Here is a 21,493-nt window from a genome sequence, read left to right on the forward strand (position 1 = left end):
TGATAGGTGGTTTTGCAGGAGTTTGAACTTGACTGTAAGTACCATCCTTGGACCAAGTAACCTGCAACTTATGCTGGACTTCCTCAGGGGTCTTAGTCCCAGCAGGGGTCACAGGTAGAATGACCACAGGAGATACAGGCTTAGCTGGTTGAGGAGTGGGCACAATGACAGAGGGTGGGTTAACAGTCACAATAGGAGCAGTGGTCTTTTTTGGGATCCACTGTTGTTGAACAGGTTTCTCAGTTGATTTTAGTTTAGGTTTCCTGCATTTCTCACTCTCATGACCTATACCCCCACACACAGAGCATGAAATTGGTTGCCATTCACACTCAACCACAATCTTAACAATGTTACCATCTTCATCAAGAAATTTAACAAAAGTAGGTAACTTTTGACCAAAGGGTACTTCAAGTAAAACACGTGCAAAGCCAAGACGGGTTTTTTCCATGGTAGAAACATCACTGCGTATGTACTTACCCAAAAGTCCTGCAATTTTTGGGAGACACTTACCCCAGAATTTTAAAGGTAAGTTCATCAGTTTGAACCATACAGGACCGCTTTAACATCATCCTTTGTTAATTCAACATTCTCGGTCCAATTTCTCACAATAAGGGGCTTATTATCAAACAAAAAATGACCTTGCTCGAGAACAAGATCCTTACTCGTACATGAAACGAACCAGGAAAATACCACTGGGTAGAAAGGATACCTTATCAATTGGATAGTTCGTCCGGATACGCTGATAAACCCTTCAACAACATCCAAAGGGGATTCGCACCAAGGATGAAACAATAAACAGAGGGCTTCCAGAAATTAAGCTCTTCCCGAATATCCTCTCGGTAACTTGCATCAAATCCCGAGGTTCCTCCTCTATAGTTGCTAAAGTCGCTTTCTTTCTCTTACCCCGAACCAACCATGCTTCACCACTCTCATTAATTTCATGATTCAAGGTCAAAAGGAGCGGACGGTAATTTCATTAACGTTCTTCGTTTTAGTAACAGTAGATGCAGAAGGACCAGTTTTTTTTGGATTATTTATAACAGGAGATGAAGATTTAGACATGTTTTTGGTGTTTTGTGTAGATTTATTTGCAGAATTTGAGGTGGATGCAGTAGCTCTCACCATTATTGCAGAAAAACGGCGCACAAACAACCTAGCAGATCTTCCTTTTTTTCAGAGCTTTCTCTCTCTCTAGTTTCTCTCTCTTCATTGCGTTAATTATCTTTTAGTTAGATAATCAAGTAATTAATATAATTGAATTATTATTAACCAATAGAAAAATTACACGTGGATTAAAATTAAATGTTTTAAGTAGGCATATTTATAGATTTACATATGTATTCAATTTATTGAAATTGAGCAAGTTTATTGCAATAATATTCAAGAAGGAGTTGCACATATAAATAATTTTAAATTAGAGTGATGTAAATTTTTTTTTTTCGTTTAACCAATTATACTTTTAAAAATTAAAATGTCAATGTTTAATGTTAAGTATGTTATTATTTGCCCTTAATATTTACAAATTCTTTATTATTTCATAAACCGCGTAAAATTAGAATTATATGATATTTATTTGTTACTTAAAATATCATAAGAATAAACATAGAAATTTAAAATTTAGTATGAATTTTGATTTTTAATTGTTTTTTTATTATCTAGAAATTAAAAATGCCAAAATTTAATGTTTTTTATACTAATTTATTTGTTATGTAAATATTTTTAATTTGAGGATTGGTGACGTGGAATTTTGGTAATGCAAGGTGGCATTTAGTAATGCGAGGTGGCATTGTCTATGTGGCCTTTAAAGTTTAGCCTTTTAATAGTATTTATAGATTAATTTTGAAAGTACTAGCTATTTAACTCTCTTAATCACATTATTACTAATTAGAGTATATTTTATTCGTTGACCCAAAAACCATCCGACCATAACTAACCCAACCCAAACCTAAACTGAATAACCCATTTGTCACCCCTGCCTATACTTCATGGACTGTCCATTATATATACATCTTATAAACACTTTATTCCAAAGAAAACCACTTAACCACCTCTAACAAATTAACAAGCTATCATTTGTTTTGTTATATCCTACATGGCTATAGACGATCATTCTCAAATCTTTCCAAGCTTCTTCAAGATAATTCTTGAGCCTCGGCACGACCTTCAAAGATTGGTATTCCTCTCGACTTTGCAATTAAACATTTTTTATTTACGGTTTCCTAACATGTGCCTTGTCAGGGATATTTAAAATGGAAAGTTTGAGGATGAATATCTTGAAACAATAGGTTTGGGTATAGACGGTAGGGCGAACAGACGGGTAAAGACCTCTAATAAAATGGGTATGGGGACAAGGTGGGGCACCCTCATCTGCTTCCCACTTTATGGCAAATGGGTATTTTGTGAATTGTGAGTGGAAGCACTATCCGTCTATACATATAGACGGATAGTGTTCGTCTATAATGAGAATTTGTGATCTTGAAATATGAAAAAGTGATTGGTCTTCAATTTCTTATAAATTTCATACTTGAAACTATTGTTTAAGTATCTTTAACATGTGTCAGTTGTCGAATTGGGCACAAGTTAAAAAAACCGTTCTTTTATGGGCTATGTTTTTACGCTTTGGAACTCTTATTTTGTCTAAAAAACTAGTCTTGTGCTATGTGATGTCAGGACCATAGAATCAACAGCATATTGTCATGTGATCTACTGCATGCATGCAATGTGTGATAATGTTAGACTTATGAAATATGATGTTGAAGATAACCAGAACTTTAGCTTGCAAAGTGCTCATGTCCACGTGGTAGATTTGTGAGCCAAAAAAGGCGAATTCAATTCGATAACTAATGAGTGGGACGGAGGGAATACAAATTACAGAGTAAATTACTACTCCCCACGTCTGATTAAATTCTCTTTCACAATGAATAAAAAAGGAAAACAAATGATTGGGAGAAAAGGGGTACATTTTATTTAAGGTTTGAGAAAGTGAAAAAATCTCAGCATCTTTTGGATGAAAAAGTCATTTTCTTTGTTAATACATTTTTTTTACTGATGATGCAATGGAAACTATCAGAATGTTAGTACATGCAAATGATGCAATGGAAACTAACAGTTTCAAACTTGTATCAGGGAATTCCAGAAAAGTTTATGACAGAATATGGGAGTGATTTTATGGATGTTGTAAGCCTCCAAATTCCGACTGGTAAGACATGGGAAGTCGTGTTATGGAAAGAAAATGGCAGGGCTTGGTTTAAAGAAGGTTGGCCTGAAATTGTGAACTTCTGTTCAATATGTCATGGCCATTTCTTGATTTTTACTTACAGAGGAATGTCTCTGTTCAATTTGTACATTTTCGACATGACTGCCTGCGAGGTTGAGTACCCTATTGATCCTCAAGAAAGCGAGACCAAGGCGTACCCAGGTTCACATAGTTCTTCACCAAAAGGTTATAACGAAGCCGTGATGGTTATTTCTTCTAAGATCCTTTTTGCTGACTCATTCAATCAGTTATGTTTCAACTTTCTTGCAGAAAATGGGATGCTTGGTTTGGTCAGACAATTTAGAAGGAAATTTGGTGCGGTCACCCGTAAGGATATCAATAAGATTAATTCTTATCAGTTCAAAAACCCTTGTTTTGCCATTGTAATGCGCCCATCTTATGTGACGCAAACTGGTAATCACTTTCGTATGGTAAGAATTTTATTCATTGTAGAGTTAGTCTTGTGTAAGGCCGTTTTACACTAATATAGTTGTAAAACGGATCTAAACACAAATATTTGTGTTAAGTTATATATACACTTCATTACTAAATGGATAACGACTGATGTGCGTCTACAGTCGTTATAAGAACGTTGCATGCATAATTGCATACAGTGATTCGGGAAGTTTTTGCTTAATTGGGGTTTAAACCCAAAGTATTTGTCAAAATAGTGTTACTTTGAAACTATTTATCAAAAATGGGTCCATGTCATCAATTTGGTATTTTTCTTTTTTTTTTTAATTGTCTGCTACCTTGTCGCTGTGCGGGACAGCGACTACCCTTAACTGCCTCATCTTGTTGCTCTGCTCTTCCTCTGCGTACTTTAGCCGTCAATTCATGTGCTCTATAAACACTATAATTGGATGTTTTATCTTCTTCCTCCGAGATTACCTTATTCAAAATGACGCAATACTCTAAATGTAATTCTCTGCAAACCACACCCAGCTACAATGCACGCAAAACTTGTACTCATTTTGCATATGTATTCCCAATATATTTGGCTACAATACACACAAAACTTTAATACAACATATTTTCTCAACAAAAAAATTCCTACTCCATTAATCATTGAATAGTCATATACCATAAAATTAATGTGTAAATGTACGGCCAGGGAGCATCCATTATGCTCTGTTTTCCTCCGTTACGGCAAATTTTAGCAATCGCCGTGTGTGTTGTATGAAACGAGATAGATTCCGATACATGTATAAATAGTTAATATGATGACGCTTGGCACAATTGTATCGATTTTGAGCTGTTTCATTATCGTCGCGACGTCGTAAAGGCTTGTTCTGTTTTTCAATGGTTATATTTATGACCGTATGGTGTGCTTGGTCATGTCGTGAATAGTGATTTGTCATCATGAATGACTTACGTATGGTATCATCGTTATGTTGGCGGTGGGGCTTTGGTAGCTGGTGGTTGTTGGTTGTTCGTAGATATTGGCGTGTTGCCGTAGTCAAGAGTAGTCGCTGTCCCACACAGCGACAATGTAGCAGGCAATTAAAAAAAAAAAAAAAAAAAGACACCAAATTGATGACATGGACTCATTTTTGGTAAATAGTTTCAAAGTAACACTATTTTGATAAATACTTTGGGTTTAAACCCCAATTAAGCAAAAACTTCGTGATTCGGAGTACAACTTAAAATTAGTACTCCGTACTCTGTAACATATAAATGACGTGGAGGGGCATGCCAATTAAAATAGCTACTGGTTTAATTTGTTTCGGTTTGGTGTCACAGCAAATACCAGCAAAATTTGCCGCTGAATACTTCCGAAATGCACAAGGGACCGGTATGCTTCAAAATGCAACTGGTGAGACATGGCCAATTAAATACAATGGTAGTGAGCCAAAGTTTATGAAAATTTGTTGGGGGTGGAAGGAGTTTGCATTGGACAACAAATTATGTGTCGATGATATTTGTGTTTTTGAGTTGATAAATGCAGTCGAGTGTTTGTTCAAAGTTGAAATAATCCCACATTCATCTCCCGCCTCAACTTCAAGTGTTGGTGTTGGTGTAGCTAGTCCGAGTACTTCTACAAGATCTGATCTGCGGAAGTGAAGTGTGACTTTGTTTTCGGACCTTAATTACAGCAAAACTGTAACTTTGTTTTCGGACCTTGGTATAGTCCGTAATTAAAACTCCATCATCGTGTTAAGTTTGTACTCTTTAATCCAAATCTTATTTAAATTACAATTTTGCTGTAACTTAATTAAGGTCCGAATGTCGCATGTATTTCTTCCACTCTCACGGGTAAACATATGATATGCCTATTTCCTTGAAGAACCCTTTTACCGATGATAAATACAGTATCATTGCCTGAGCCGGAAAGAGCATTAAATTGTCGGATGTTCCCACTTGTATACGACTGTACTCGTATTTCATCCATTTCCATCAATAAGCATCATTTGGCTACAAAGTTTATAGCGCGGCTATTATAACCGAGAGCAGTACTCAACTACAAACCACAGTTATTAGAGAAGACTAAGATAACCGAATCTAATCAATACAAATACCTACTTTTCAAATCGTTAAGCATTATTAGCGCAAATGCAGCTCCTTATCTAATGACGCCAACTTATCTAACAGCTCAATCACCCATCCCTTCCAATACTTATTTTACTTGACTAGATATCAGTGTTTAAATACAAGTTCAAATCCAAATTTTAATGTTATAATTTCCAAAATAATTAGCCAAACCCTATAAATATCACCCTGTAACCCAACCTTCTACATTAATTCCTCTTCTCAACGCAATTTTCGTCGATTATCATCAGCACATAATTTGTTTGTATTCGAATTTTGAATTTATATTAGCACTGCGAACAATTAGGGTTTTATTTTCTCAATTTGGAACCCTAGATTTGATTATCATATTACTTGCTAAAACTGTATGATTGTATTCCGTTCCTGTGATTAGATAACGCCATTTCTGTAGCATGTTGGTTAATTGGTTGATAATTTGATCTAAAAGTCGACTATTCGCTTCTGATCTTATGTTCTTTTGTTGAATTTCTGTTTAAATTTCGCTTTTTATGAGGAGTTTGATTGATTAATGTTTGATTTAGCGTTTAAAAAATTTATTGTTTTTGTCTGATTGTACACGGTTTTCAAATTATCTGAAGGAGATTTTGAAAACCGTATACAATCAAATGAAAAAGATAATTAGTTTTCCACATGACCTGGTTTTTAGTTATGCTTATAATGGTTTTCTTGTTTTAGGGGCTCTCGGCCTCTCGTTGATGCCCGATTTCTGTTTGCTCCGGGTTTCTGAGTGCTCAAGTCTTAATTGCTGGTTTTGATTATGTGTAGATGCAAATCTTCCGTCAAGACCCTTACTGGCAAGATCATTACTCTCGAGGTTGAGAGTTCCGACATCATTTACAATGTCAAAACTAAGATTCAGGACAAGGAAGGCATTCCTCTAGACCAGCAAAGGCTGATGTTTGCACGCAAGCAACTTGAGGATGGCCGAACCCTTGCTGATTACAATATTTAAAAGGACTTCACCCTCCATTTGGTGTGCAGTCGTTTTTCTCTTTAGAGTCTTTACTTATCTAATATTTCATCCATCTTCATGAGCCAGTGCCGTGCCATTTTGTCTTCTAGGGACGACGGGCCGGCACAAGACACCGCCCGACCCGACCTATTTCCATTACAAATCTATTGTATTACAAATTTACAACGGGTGTGCGCATGACAACATGAATACATTATACAGCGTACATCTTAGATCTTATTGTCGACTGGGAAATGTTTATAGGACTAGCTCTCAGCTAGAAGCTACGGTTATTACTCCTTCAGTCTCCGTAGATACCTATTTTATTTCAATAGGTCTTGGTATAGACGGGTGGGGCGAACAGACGGGGTAAAGACCTCTAATAAAATGGGTAGGAGGATAAGGTGGGGCACCCCCCACGTGCTTCCCACTTTATGACAAATGGGTATTTTGTGAGGGAAAATGGTATCCGTCTATACGTATAGACGGATAGTGTCCGTCTATAATGAGAATTTGTGATTTTATTTTAGGGTGTAATAATCTAATTGTAATTTGTTTTCAATTGCAATATTTGGTGAGTTTTTGTGGGTTTTCATATGCAAGTGGGCGATTTGCTTTCAATGTGGTCATATTCATTATCACTTATTTAGTTATTTCGTTGGTCTTGGTGCCAAAAAGAATAGATAACTATTGTCTATTGGTTTTGGTGCCAATAATAGTACTCCTTCTATACCATACTAATGGTAACATTGAGAATCTTGACACTATTCATGTTTGTAGAGAATTTTAGATATTATTCTTAATTTATAAAACAAAATATAGTCATGTGAATTTTTGTTTAATTTATCGTCTTCAAATTTTTATAATTTTTAATAATGTGTAACTAAAGATATTCACGTTGCAAAACGTGTTTCGGCAAGTGTGAAAAAGTCAATGTTACCATTGGTGTGGTATGGAGGGAGTAGATAACTATTAAGTCGACTATATACCAAAAAAAAAAGTTGACCTGACTTATTTTAATAATCCGACTTGATAAAGGCTGACCTAAGATCCAAAAGCAACCCGACTTGAATAATACGACTTGAATAATCCGACTTGATAATGCTGACCAAAGTTGACTCGAGCGAAGATCACCCAACAAAGGTGACCAAATCAATCTTTTTAAACGAATGAACCAACACCCAAAATGACCCATACCTGAAAATGTCACGACCTAAAATGACAAGACTCAAACTTGAAATGACAATGACAATGACAACAACAACTTGACATCTGAAACTGATGACCCAAAATAACCCGAACTGACACAAAATGAGTGCTAGAACTAAATGATCTGACCGCAACTAAGCACGAACTGACACAAAATGAGTACTAGAAGTAAATGATCTGATCCTAACTGAGGTGTCCCAAATCCAACCCGATTAACCAATTTGCCAAACCTACTTATTAGTTATTACTTCACGGACTGTCCATTCTATACCTCCCATTTAATAACCACCTAACAAATTAACAGGTTAATAATACTTTATTGTTGTCCTTCATGGAATCATGGCTATAGATGATCATTCTCAACAATTTCCAAGCTTCTTCAAGATAATTCTCGAGCCTCGGCACGACCTTCAAAGATTGGTATTCCTCTCTACTTGGCAATTAACCATTTTTACGGTTTTTCTGACATGTGCTGTGTTAAGGATACTTAAAATGGAAAATTTGAGGATGAATATCTTGAGTAATGAAAAACTTATTTTCTACTTCAATTTCTTAGAAATTTTATACTCAAACCTATCCGTTTAAGTATATTCTTAACATGTGTCAGTTGCTCAGTTGGGCACAAGTTAAAAAAACCGTTCTTTTATTTGATTAAGTTGCATTATCAAATGGGCTGTGTTTTTACCCTTTATAACTTGTAATTTGGATCTCTTATTTTGTCTAAAAAACTAGTCCTGGTGACTGCACCCTTTTTTCGCTAAGTCTTCCTTGAGACGGATATATCTTTGTATACATACGGTGCTATGTGATGTCAGGCCATAGAATCAACATCATATTTTCATGTGATCTACTGCATGCATGCAATGTGTGATAATTTCAGACTTTATAATGTTGAAGATAACCAGAACTTCGGAAAATATAGTACAAATTACATTGTAAAAGATATACTCCCTCCGTCCCGGTCAATTGTTGTCCTTTGGTTTTGGCACAAAGACCAAGGAAAAAGGAGAGAACCAATAACTAAATGACAAGTGGAACAATTTGAATGAGAATGATCAAATTACTCATCAAGTTCATTCTTAAAATAAAAAGGACAACAAATGACTGAGACACTCAAAATGGAAAAGGACGACAAATGACCGGGATAGAGGGAGTATTCCTTAAGATGGATATATCTTTTGTTTAATGGATGTTTGAGAAATTGAAAAAATCTCAGCATCTTTCAGATGAAACAATGATCAGTTTTGTTTGTTATTGCCTTGTATCTGATATTAGAGTCCTAGTCTCCGGCCTACACGAGATAAGTACTCGTAGATCAGATGCATGCAATATTTCTTATGTATATATATCGCGGTTAATCAACTTTTATAGCATAACTCGACATTCAATCATTGTTTCATTTCATAAAACTGCTCCTGTTACTCCTGCTACCAATTATGCCGTGTTTTGTAACATGCTGCATAGGGACTACAATTTACATGCAGTGAAAACTAACAATGTAAACTTGTATCAGGGAATACCGAAGAAGTTTATGACAGAATATGGGAGTGATTTTATGGATGTTGTAAGCCTCAAAATTCCGAATGGTAAGACATGGGATGTCGAGCTACGGAAAGAAAACGGCAGGGCTTGGTTTAAAGATGGTTGGCCTGAAATTGTGAACTTCTATTCAATATGTCATGGCCATTTCTTGATGTTTACTTATCAAGGAGAGTCTCGGTTCAATGTGTATATTTTCGACATGACCGCCTGCGAGGTTGAGTACCCTCTTGATCCTCAACAAACCGAAGTCCCGAAGACAATGAGTGAATTTCAGACCAAGCCAAATCCCCGCTCACCTAGTTCTTCACCGAAAGGTTATTTGTTATATTGCTAATTGCTACGGAGTAATATTTTCGGGATAAAGAGTTTTGTTCGTCACTGATCATGAACTCATGACCATGAATCCGTGACGATTATTTCAAGTTAAACCATCACAAGAAATGATATTTATCCATATTTCACATAATTTGTTGGTTCAGTTACTCAGTTATTAGCTTTTATTTTTCCTGCAGAACATGGGATGCTGGATTTTGTCAGACAGTATAGAAGGAAATTTGGTGCGATCACCCGTCATAATATCAGGAAGATTAATTCTTATCAATTTGAAAACCCGTCTTTTACCGTTGTAATGCGGCCATCTTACGTGAAGTATAAATTTCTTATGGTAAGACTATAAGATGATTACTTAGACTTATTTAGCTAAGAAGATTTTTGAATGACCTTAAAAACTTTGGAGAGACGGAACACTTTTAACAAATGAGATGAAGAAAATACGTAGTAGTTGAATTTGTTTGAATTTGGTGCTGCAGAATGTACCTATGAAATTCGCTGCTGAATACTTGACTAATGCGGAAAGCTGCACACTTCAAAATGCAACTGGTGATACATGGCCGATTAAATTCGAGGGCAAAAGGCCAGTGTTCAAGAAGTTTTCCTTGGGATGGGAGACGTTTGTATTGGACAATAATTTAAGCGTCGATGATATTTGTGTTTTTAAGTTGATAAACGCGGTCAAGTGTTTGTTCAAAGTTGAAATAATCCGATGTTCATCTCAACCATTAGGGGTTGGCGTTGGTGTTGCTGGTCGGAGTAGTTCCAAGAGATCTCCAGAAGTGGAGACCGAAGTAACATTAATCGATGATTAGCACTCTTATGCGTGTACAATATATAATGTTGTTTCGAAACTTAGTACAGTTGATACTTGGTCGTAAGCCTGTAAGGTGATGGATAGAAAGCTCCTTAGGGGATCCCATGAAGGCTTCTTTGCTTGATTTTGTTCATATAATATAATGTGTGTTAAGATTAGATCGGGTCGACAAACTTAACTTAAACTTCTGTCATCTTAAAACCGTTATATACTCTCAAATCCCTATTTTACACCCACCTTTCACATATGTCCTTGATTACCTATTTACACCGTTGATTTAGGGGCCCCATATAACGGACTTGTCGGAGGCCAAGGTATACGAAAACTAGTGGGCACAATCAGGATTACCGAATTTAATCAATACAAAGTACACATCTACTTTTTTAATCGTTAGATATTACTGGCGCAAATGCAGCCCCTTATATAAAATGACGCCTAATTTATTAATCATTCAATACTAATTTCATTTGTCTATATATCAAAGATTAATACAATTTCTCTCAAATTCTAATATTATTATAATTATTATAATAATATTATAATTTCAAAAATAATTAGGTCTAATTATTTCCTAATCTTTATCATTGAGTTGGTCAAACAACCAAACCCTATAAATATCACCCTGTAACCCAACCTTCCTCAATAAATCCTTTTTCATCGCAATTTTCTTCGATTATCATCAGTACACAAGGTAAACTTCCGTCTTCTTTTAATTTCTTGCTCTTTGCAATCGCAACCAGTATCAGTATCGGAATCGGAAATTGATGATTGTATTCTAATTTTGAATTGATATTACAACTGCGAACAATTAGGGTTTTATTTTCTCGATTTAGAACCCTAGATCTGATTATCGTATTAATTGTTAGAACTGTATGATTGTATGCCGTTTTTATGATTAGAAGGCGCAATTTCTGTATTGTGTTTGATTAATTGATCTAAAAATCAACTATTCGCTTCTGATCTTATATTGTTTTGTTTTGTTTAATTTCTGTTTAAATTGCGTTTATTGTGAGGAGTTTGATTGATTAGAATCTGATTTAGCGTTTAAAAAATTGATTGTTTTTGTCTGATTGTATACGGTTTTCAAATTATCTGAAGAAGATTTTGAGAAACGTATACAATCAAATGAAAAAGATAATTACTTTTCCATATGGCTTCCCTGTATTAGGGGATCTCTTTGATGCCCGATTTCTGTTTGATCCGGGTTTCTGACCCGCTTAAGTCTTAATTGGTGCATTTGATTGTGTATAGATGCAAATCTTTGTTAAGACCCTTACTGGGAAGACCATTACTCTCGAGGTTGAGAGTTCCGACACCATTGACAATGTCAAAACCAAGATTCAGGACAAGGAAGGCATTCCTCCAGACCAGCAAAGGCTGATTTTTGCAGGCAAGCAACTTGAGGATGGCCGAACCCTTGCTGATTACAATATTCAAAAGGAGTCCACCCTCCATTTGGTGCTCCGTCTCAGAGGAGGGATGCAGATCTTTGTGAAAACTCTTACCGGGAAGACGATCACTTTAGAGGTTGAGAGCTCGGATACTATTGATAATGTCAAGACAAAGATACAGGACAAGGAAGGGATCCCACCAGATCAGCAGAGGTTGATCTTTGCAGGGAAGCAGTTGGAGGATGGCCGCACCTTGGCTGACTACAATATTCAGAAGGAATCAACCCTCCACCTTGTTCTCCGTCTACGTGGTGGTTTCTGAGCTCCTGGGGTTTCGACTTTACCATGTCTCTTCGCTTTTAAGACTAGTTCTCTTTCATTTTTCGACAACTATTCCTTTTGTTTTAAGTCATGAACGAGTTATGATGATCTTCTTTCATTAACTACATGAATAAAATCCCATTTACGTCTATTTTGTGTGTGTGTGTTGGTATATCCATTAAACTCCATTTACTGGTATTCTTTGCCCTACAATATATATCAACTGCTTATTGATCATGTGGTAGTTCCCCTGTTTTTATTCAAGTTTCAAATTCCTGTGTTTATCAACCTGTCAAAACTTTCTGTGTTTATACTTGTCAAAAACTCCTATTTTACCTGTCAAAATTTACTCGACTTGTGAGCCTAATTTAACCTATTGTTACATTATAACCTCCAAACGACCGTAACTCATGATGATTTAGCAAATCTTCATTCGGGCAGAGTTTGTGACATCTGAATGAAGTTTTCGAATTGTCGACCTAAATTTAATTTTTTTTACTTATTTGATGGAGTAACCTTAAGTTCTATGACCCAAATTCGACCTGCTCGACCTATTTGACAGATACAGTGGTAACAATTACTTGACACAAATTTATGACTTAAGTTGAGATAATTTTTGCATGCAAGACAAGTGGTCATTACTGAAATTTTTTCACAGAAATTGAATAATTTTTTTTCAAAAAATTTCCTGAACAAAACTTTACTGCTATCAGTGAGTTTGTTTTTCTATTGGGCCTTTGGTGTTAGTTGCAAAGATAGCCTGCTGTTAATGAATGTAGGCTTCAGTAAATTATTACCTATAGACTTCTGTTACACTTTAAACGGTTAAGTCTTATCTTATCTTATATAAAAAGAGAATAAGGGGTTTGCATATTTTGGCACAGCTCATACCCTTTGACCATCATCGTAATTACATTCTCTGCCATTCTTAGCCTTCTTTGCAAATCACAGATGTAAACCGCCTTAATTACCAAACCCCCTTCCTTATTCTCCTTTCTCTCCTCCCTTACGTTGTTCTTACGTCACTACTTGTTAGCCTTTTCTTGTTCACACTTCATACAATCATACCTCGGGCTGAAAAGTCATCTTCGCATTTTTCTATTTTCTTCGTACTCCGTTTCCTCTATTAACATCTTTCTAAGTCATTAGCATCTTTATATTTGAAGCTCAGCGGTACTATTTGTCTTCATTATTAGAACGTTTCGTCCCCGCGTTAATACTTTTCATGGCTGCAAACCACTATAAGTACACTATTTTCTGGTATCTTTGTTGTTTTGTTATATTCATTGAAGTTCATTGAAAATTGCTCACTATATATACAGAGTGTCACTGGTTATTGATTAATTTAAGTCTAACTATTTCTTTTTAAGAAGGTTTGAGTTTCTCGCTGTTACGATTTGGTTTTGTTTGCTTGCTTAGATAACATAACTGGTGGGGATCTCGTGTTTCAATCCGACAAATTATTGATGGGTTCTCTATTTTGATAGACATAGTTATACTTAGTAAGAAAAGTTATTGTTACGAATAGGGTCACCAGGTATTTGATGAATTGCCCCACCTATTCGTGTTGAACTAGCTATTCTAATTGACATCTATATCATATAAAATCGGACACTTGTATACATACAATAGTCTAATGAAAGTTTGCCCTTGGGTATTATTTTTACTAACTTTTGGCCGCCGTTGTTCTCAGCTATAATAGCCATAGTTGACGCCTTCAATCCTTCATATTGTTTTGGTTGGTAACTTCCATCCTACCGTGTCCCGGTAGTGTTTATTTTTGCTGTTTGATTCTCTTCTTTTTTCTTTCTCCACCGTCATTTTACATACCACATTTACTGATTTTGTTATAGCTTTTACCTCCTACTTTTCTACATGTTAGCAGGGGCGTCTAAGGCCCAGGGCAGCCCAGGGCCGTCGAACCGGGCCTCCAAATTTCAAGCCCAAGTTTGTATCCTTCACTGTAAAAAAAAAAAAAAAAAAAACAAATCTAAAATTACAATTTACAGTAAAGATGTTTAAGGTATCAAGCCATAATTTTCTCCTTTCCAATGTAATGTTTGAGATTTTCACACTCTAACTCCCAAATCTAATCCTCTGATTATATATTTTCAATTTCAAATTCATTTAATTTCTCAATTTTTTAAAAAAAAAAGCAATCCAAATTCATCAATTTCAAGTTGAAAGGCTTACTACTAAGGAGAATTGGAGAGAGAATCTGAAGATAAGGTAGGAATTCCTCTCTAATTTTATGATTTTAGTTTTAATTCATTTGTAATCCAAGATTATTTTGGTTAAATCGTTGTATGAGTCTGAACGATTTAGTTAATCTGGTGATTACCAAAATCTGCCCTCGCTAATTGTAATGTTGACCCTTAAATTGCATTTATATTCTAATCTGGTGTTTTCATTACTTGTCGATCAATCATGACTAATCTAGAATAATTATGACTAAATAGTTTTACTTATATCATTTCATAAATCTGTACATATTTGTGATGGTTTTGATTGATTTCTCTTTGGCAAAAAAAAGTTTTGAGTGTATTTTGTTAAGAAAGTTGTTCAAAGTTAATTAGTTTGCTTACCTTTATCTGCCAAGAAATGGAAAACGTAATATGTTCATTTCTATAAAGTTTGAGTATAGTTTTTAGGGCCTCATTATTTCATTTTGCACCGGGCCTCCGAATGTTTCAAGACGCCCCTGCATGTTAGATTAAATAGAACCATCCACACCGAATCATATTATTTGGTCTCGAGTGAGTTGGGTATTGTATATGTTGTAGAGCCTACCTATTTGATTAGTCGAGTAGGAAAAAAAATTGAATCGACATCGCTTGCTTACATGAACCACACCAACGATTTTGCACCTCCGCATTTCAGGTTTTGATCTCCCTCAATTGTTATAGCTGCCACTTTGTGCTTCTGGTTTTATATAGCCTATATTTGTTCATTGTAATTAATCTTTCTAATTTCGAATTTGCTCATATTGTAATGACCTTTTTATCATGGTATAATTTTTTTTGGGTTTGTTAGCTGTGACCGTTGTTAGTTGTGTCGTATGCTTAGACGTTGGGGTGAAATTGGGGATTTGTTTTCTCAACTTTAAATAAAATGAAAGCGGTCTACACAATCAAGTGTCGAAGGAGTTGTATGTCTTTTATACACTGACGTTTGACAACAATGCGGATTTAGAGGACAACACTTATCCACTAAAAATGCCCAAAATAGTGGAAGAAATTTGAGAAGAAAAAAGATTAGAAATGCGAGATGGCCGGAGCTAATGAAAGAGATTGGTTTATGCATGATTGAACATATGGAAGAAATAAGGTTATACTGAGTACTAACTACATTAATTTAAGTTATTTGGGTGAAGGGTTTTAATCGAAAAGGGTAGAGTTACACCAGGTGTATGAGGCCTCTCATACACCACCAATGAAAACGCGTCATATGTCAAACTCAAAGAATCTGATTTATTGTAATTAATCCCTTGATTCCTTCATTAATTACCCTCCCTAATTAATGTCCTCGGTTTTGCCATATATTTTATTAATTTAAAAAAACTTCCCTCCTAATTTTTATTTAACTCTTATTTATTATTAATATTTTTGTGTATTTCAATATTTATGTATACATTTGTATACCGTATATTTATACTGAGGCGGATACATTAATTAATACGTTATATTTGTACCTGAGCTTATACGATATTAATTGTATACATTTTTATACTGTATATTTCGTAATTTTGTATCTCTTCTTCTTATTTATTATTTATCTTTGTAATATATTTTGTATAATTATTTTTGCTGATTATTTTTTATATGTATTTTTCGTTTTAATTTATTATTGAATATATTTTTGTTCGTATTTCAAGGTTTTATTTTTTTTTTTAATTATTGATAAATTGTTTTTGCATTTTATAAGGCACTGTTTTTACATTATATTTATTTTTGTATAATTTCATAATATTAAGTATGAAATTAGTGAGTTAAATAAAAAAAATTTAAAATTTATTTTGTATTTTTCTTAAAAAAAATTATTGGACATAATTATTTAATAAAAAATTCTTAAAAAATGTTAATAATAAAAATTTGTTGGACGTAATTATTTATGGTACAACTATTTTCATTTAAATACTTTTTTTTTTTTACAAAAAGTACGCAGAAAAAAGTTGTTAATAAAATGTACCGCAACAAGGTTCGAACCTTAGACATCTGGTTAGAAAATTATGTATCTTACCAACTGTGCTACACGAATTGTTTGCTGATAATCTATAACTTCTTATTATTATTTTGTAATCATTAAGAAGATGAAAGGTCGTTAGGGTTTTCTCCACCTAACTTGCATTTGGCGGGAAACCATGCATTGATTATTTTTTTTGGGAGGGAAATATTGTATTATAAATATAGTCATTCCCTCCAAATTTTAATTCATCCAAACTACATCTTCCCTACTAAATTAATTTAACTATCCTCAAGTGAAATAACAAAAATGTCGGAAGAGAGGAAAGCCCATGCAAGAGACATTGTGTGCACGAGATTGTTCATGAGAGAAATAATCAAACAAGTTGGTCCTACTAATGTCCAAAATGCTTTAACGAGAGCTAGTCCGGGTTACCATGGAAATACTTTCCTTGTCGATTTATTTGAGGAGGAATTTAATATGCTTAATTGGGGTAAATTTGAACTCGACAAAATGTATTGGAAGAAAATTGACGATGGGATAGAGATGTTAGCTACCCCTAAAATTGATTCCTCCATTGTTAGGGTGGAGGAGGAAGAGGAGGACGAAGTAGTGGAGGTGATTGAGGTTATAGCAACCCCTCCTAAGCCGAAGAACTCCGGAAAAGCTATGGGGAACTCGCCATGCACAAAAACCCCCGACATCCTCCCTTCAAAGATGTCCAAGAAGAGGTTCGGGAGGACTCGTCCAAGAAGGCTCAATTCTAAGAAACTTAGATTTGATTCTTGTGTTGGTTGTAGTCATTAGGTTTAGTTTTTAAATTCTGTTTGTTGTTTTTTTCCCTTTGTACGTCGTTTTTAATATTAATGAAAGTAATTTTCTTTTCATATTACCTTTCTTTTAATTTAATTGTCCTTATAAATTAAAATTAAAAAATATAAACCAAAAAGGGCGACTGTTATCATACTCGATAAAATGGAATTAAAAAAAAAAATAGTGTAACTCTTACTATTCTCCATAAAATTGAATTATTAACGTTTGTCTTCCCTATGCATCTTAATTTATTTTCAGATTTGAAAAGGCAAGTAGATTAAAATTATTAATGACCAATTATATTATTAAAAATAATAGTAAATAATATATATCTTAATTTATTTACATGTTTTTAAATAATTGAAAGTAAATATTTTATGTAATTCGTAGACTAAAGTAACATATTAATGCCGAAACATATTTTTAAATGTTAGTTTTATTAAGTTAAAATATTAAAATATAAATTTTATTATTGAAAACATAATATAAATATACTGATTACATTGATAAAGTAACATATTAATATAATAAATGAATATAAAAAACAAGTTTTAAAATATTAAAATATTAAAACAATCGTTAAATTGATATTAAAATATAAGTTTTTATTTGTTATGAAATAAAAAACAACAGTTAAATTTATATTAAAATATAAGTTTTTATTTTTGTTGTGTTTAAAAAACAACAGTTAAAAAATGAATGGTTTTACTGTTACTTAATTTATTTTGTTTATTAAGTTAAAATATTAAAATAGAAATATAATACAAATGTTCTACATAGCTTGTCGCGTTGATGATCATCCAAATTTTAGTCCATCATGGTTTGGTTAAAATAAAATTTTAGGGTTTATTTGGGGTTTAGGGTTTATTTGGGGTTTAGGGTTTCTAGGTTTTTTAGGAGTTTTGGGTGTATAGGGTTTATAGGGTTTATAGGGTTTATTTGTGGTTTTAGGGTTTTTAGCCATATGTACGATGTATGTGTAATACGTAAGGTTAAGACGTAAATTTAAGACCTAAGGTTAAGACTTAACGTTTGATCAATATGAGTTTATATATGATTAGAACGGGATAATTGATTAAGATACCTATGTCTTATGGTTTAAGATGTTATCGATCGTGCATTGCTATTGAGTAATCATAGCAATATACGATCAATACGAGTTTAGATCCCAATGTATTATGGTCCTATGTATTATGGTTGAAGATGTTATCGATCGAACGTTGCTATTGACTAATCATAGCAATATACAATCAATATGAGTTTAGATACCTATGTCTTGTGGTTTAAGATGTTATACATCGTACATTGCTATTGACTAATTATATCAATGTACGATCAATACGGGTTTAGATGCCTATGTTTAAAATGTTATAGATCGTACGTTGCTATTGACTAATCATAGCAATGTACGATCAATACGGTTGTAGATACCTATGTCTCGGGACGTAAGACCTAAGTTAAGTTGTTATCAATCGTATGTTGCTATTGACTAATCATAGCAATGTACGATCAATACGGGTGTAGATACCTATGTCTCGGGACGTAAGACCTAAGTTAAGTTGTTATCAATCGTATGTTGCTATTCACTAATCATAGCAATGTACGATCAATACGGGTGTAGATACCTATGTCTCGGGACGTAAGACCTAAGTTAAGTTGTTATCAATCGTATGTTGCTATAATTAGTTAATTATTCCGATCAACAGTGTAGGACTAATTTTAACAAGTTTCTAAGACTTAAGATGAGATCGTACGTTGCTATCGACTAATCGTTGCAACGTATGATCAATAGGATTGTACGAATATTTTGGCGGGAAAAGGACAATCTAGTGTTAAAACAACTTAAAAAGTGATGGTACTTAATAATTAATCGTGACCGTTCAGTTGTAATTAAAATATTTGATGATATTCCACATTAAATCGTGGCCGTTGATCCTATAAGTGACCAATCACAAATAAAGCCACGGATTGGTAAATATTACAACCTTTATAAGCATTTTTTTTTTGTTATCATATCAACTAAAACATAATCAAAGTCTCTCTCTAACTTCTCTCAATAGTACTTATTTTCATCTCTTTCTCTATTTGTTCAACTTCTCTCTCTCTTCTCTCAATAATACCTTTAATATTCTTAATTCTAATTTAATCCTTATATTTGTATACGTCAAGATGGAAAACGCGGCCGTTGATGTTGTTAATAGATCAATCAGAGGTAAACAAGCTTTGGTGGATGAGCTCTGTGTGACGGAGTTGGAACATGTTTCGAGGATGAAATCCCTTATGGAACGCCGCAACCGTTGGCATGAAAGAGGTATCAAAGATTTCGACAAATCACTCGAGTCCCTCATACAATCTTTCTTACGTGACTATCAGAGGACATACGATTTCAGGAAGGACTTGGAGAGGGAGATCGGGGCCTTAGAGGCTATTTTGCCTTCTTTATCTTAGAAATTAGTTTTATTTTTTTTCCTTAATATTGTAACCTTTAATTTAGTTTTAGTTTTAGTTTTTATTAATTTAGTTTTCCTTAATATTGTAATCTTTATTTTCCTTAATATTGTAATTATAATCTTAGAAAATTTTGTCTTTTAGTATTCCGATGTGTTTCTTTAATTTTCATTGCATTTATTAATGAACCACCACATTTTATTAATTTAATTTTATTTAGTTTAATTTAATTTAATTTATTCATGTTATGGTTCACCAAAGGTCACCATCCTTGTTATAAATACGAGGGGAGTTAAAAGAAGAATCACCTTTCTCCCTAACCTTTTCTTACTCATTCACTTTATCTCTCTTTATTTTCTCTCTAAAAACTCAGATTTTTTGAAATGGCAAATAAATTGCAGGCCTTAACGATCTTATGATTGGATCTATGAGTTTTTTGGAAGAACAAGTTTCCTGTCTCCGTGAACAGGAGTTGAGGGCGATGAAGATGGTGGTCGGGGCGATTAAAATTCGCAACGATTGTTATGCAAATGGCATAAAGGAAATGGAGAAGGAAACGGATGGTTTCATCAAATCCGTGTTGGGTACTTATGAAAAATGTTGCAAACTTAGGGAAGAATTTGAAGATGATATTAAGATTTTACGATCCTTACTTAATAAGGATTAGGCTTAATATTGTACTTTTTTTAAGTTTATCTTAATAATAATAATCTATTTTCGTTCTTACATTTTGTCGTTTAATTCTCTACTATTTGTTTTTTTAGTATAAATTTGATTGTTAATTTTGCAACTGAAGAGACATGCATGTGGGTAATGAAAAAGGATCTTCATAGTTTTATAAAATATAATACAAACCAAAGGATCCGTCTCGTACATGAGACGCCCGGTGATTAGGGTTTCCAATCGAGGCGTATTATTCATAGTTTAATTGAATTTATTCATGAACCACTTAATTTAATCTAATTTAATTTATTTAATTTAATTCATGAACCAAAGGTCACCATCCTTGTTATAAATACGGGTGAGTTAAAAGAAGTATCCATTTCTACCTAACCTTTCCTTACTCATTCACTTTATCTCTCTTTATCTTCTCTCTAAAACCTCAGAAATTTCAAATGGAAGGACTTCACAATATTGCTATTGAATCTTAGAATCGGTTTAGAAGAACAGGTTGCCATGCTCCATGAACAGGAGTTCAGAGTGATGAAGATGGTGGTCGGGGCGATTAAAATTCGCAGCGATTGTTATGCAAAAGGCATGAAGGAAATGGAGAAGGAAGCGGATGATTTTGTCAAATCCGTGTTGGGTACACATGAAAAATGTTGCAAACTTAGGAAAGAATTAGAGGATGATATTAACATTTTAAAGTCCTTGATTAATAAGGACTAGGCTTAATATTGTACTTTTTTTTTTAAAGTTTATGTTAATAATAATCTATTTTCGTTTACATTTTGTCGTTTAATTCTCTTTTTTTTTTTTGTATAAATTTCATTGTTAATTTTGCAACTAAAGACACTTGCATCTGGGTAAATAAAAAGGATCTTCATAGATTCATAAAATATAATACAAACCATACTTACAATAATCCTTACAAAATACGAAATATTAACTAAAATTAATTAAAATCCAAGAGATTCAAGTTGAACAATCTCCCTTTCAATTTTGCTAATTTCTATTAGCGC

At 33.8% G+C, this 21,493-nt stretch overlaps 3 protein-coding genes across 3 annotated transcripts; all 3 read left to right on the plus strand.

Moving 5' to 3' along the window:
• The first annotated feature begins 3,081 nt into the window (after window positions 1-3,081).
• LOC141654963 (B3 domain-containing transcription factor VRN1-like) lies at window positions 3,082-6,758 on the plus strand. Its single transcript, XM_074462070.1, has 3 exons — window positions 3,082-3,687; window positions 5,000-5,316; window positions 6,572-6,758. The coding sequence occupies exons 1-3, from the start codon at window positions 3,082-3,084 to the stop codon at window positions 6,756-6,758; spliced, it is 1,110 nt and encodes a 369-aa protein (XP_074318171.1).
• Window positions 6,759-8,263: 1,505 nt separating this feature from the next.
• Window positions 8,264-10,798, plus strand: LOC141656958 (B3 domain-containing transcription factor VRN1-like). The gene is made up of 4 exons (XM_074464054.1): window positions 8,264-8,387; window positions 9,481-9,823; window positions 10,022-10,173; window positions 10,319-10,798. The coding sequence occupies exons 1-4, from the start codon at window positions 8,307-8,309 to the stop codon at window positions 10,652-10,654; spliced, it is 912 nt and encodes a 303-aa protein (XP_074320155.1). The 5' UTR covers window positions 8,264-8,306; the 3' UTR covers window positions 10,655-10,798.
• A 440-nt stretch (window positions 10,799-11,238) lies between these two features.
• LOC141656963 (polyubiquitin) lies at window positions 11,239-12,519 on the plus strand. The gene is made up of 2 exons (XM_074464059.1): window positions 11,239-11,347; window positions 11,908-12,519. Exon 2 carries the CDS (start codon window positions 11,908-11,910, stop codon window positions 12,367-12,369), a length of 462 nt encoding a protein of 153 aa, XP_074320160.1. The 5' UTR covers window positions 11,239-11,347; the 3' UTR covers window positions 12,370-12,519.
• Window positions 12,520-21,493: the final 8,974 nt, after the last annotated feature.

Source organism: Silene latifolia, chromosome 5 (assembly GCF_048544455.1).
Source record: "Silene latifolia isolate original U9 population chromosome 5, ASM4854445v1, whole genome shotgun sequence".
Taxonomy (NCBI): domain Eukaryota; kingdom Viridiplantae; phylum Streptophyta; class Magnoliopsida; order Caryophyllales; family Caryophyllaceae; genus Silene; species Silene latifolia.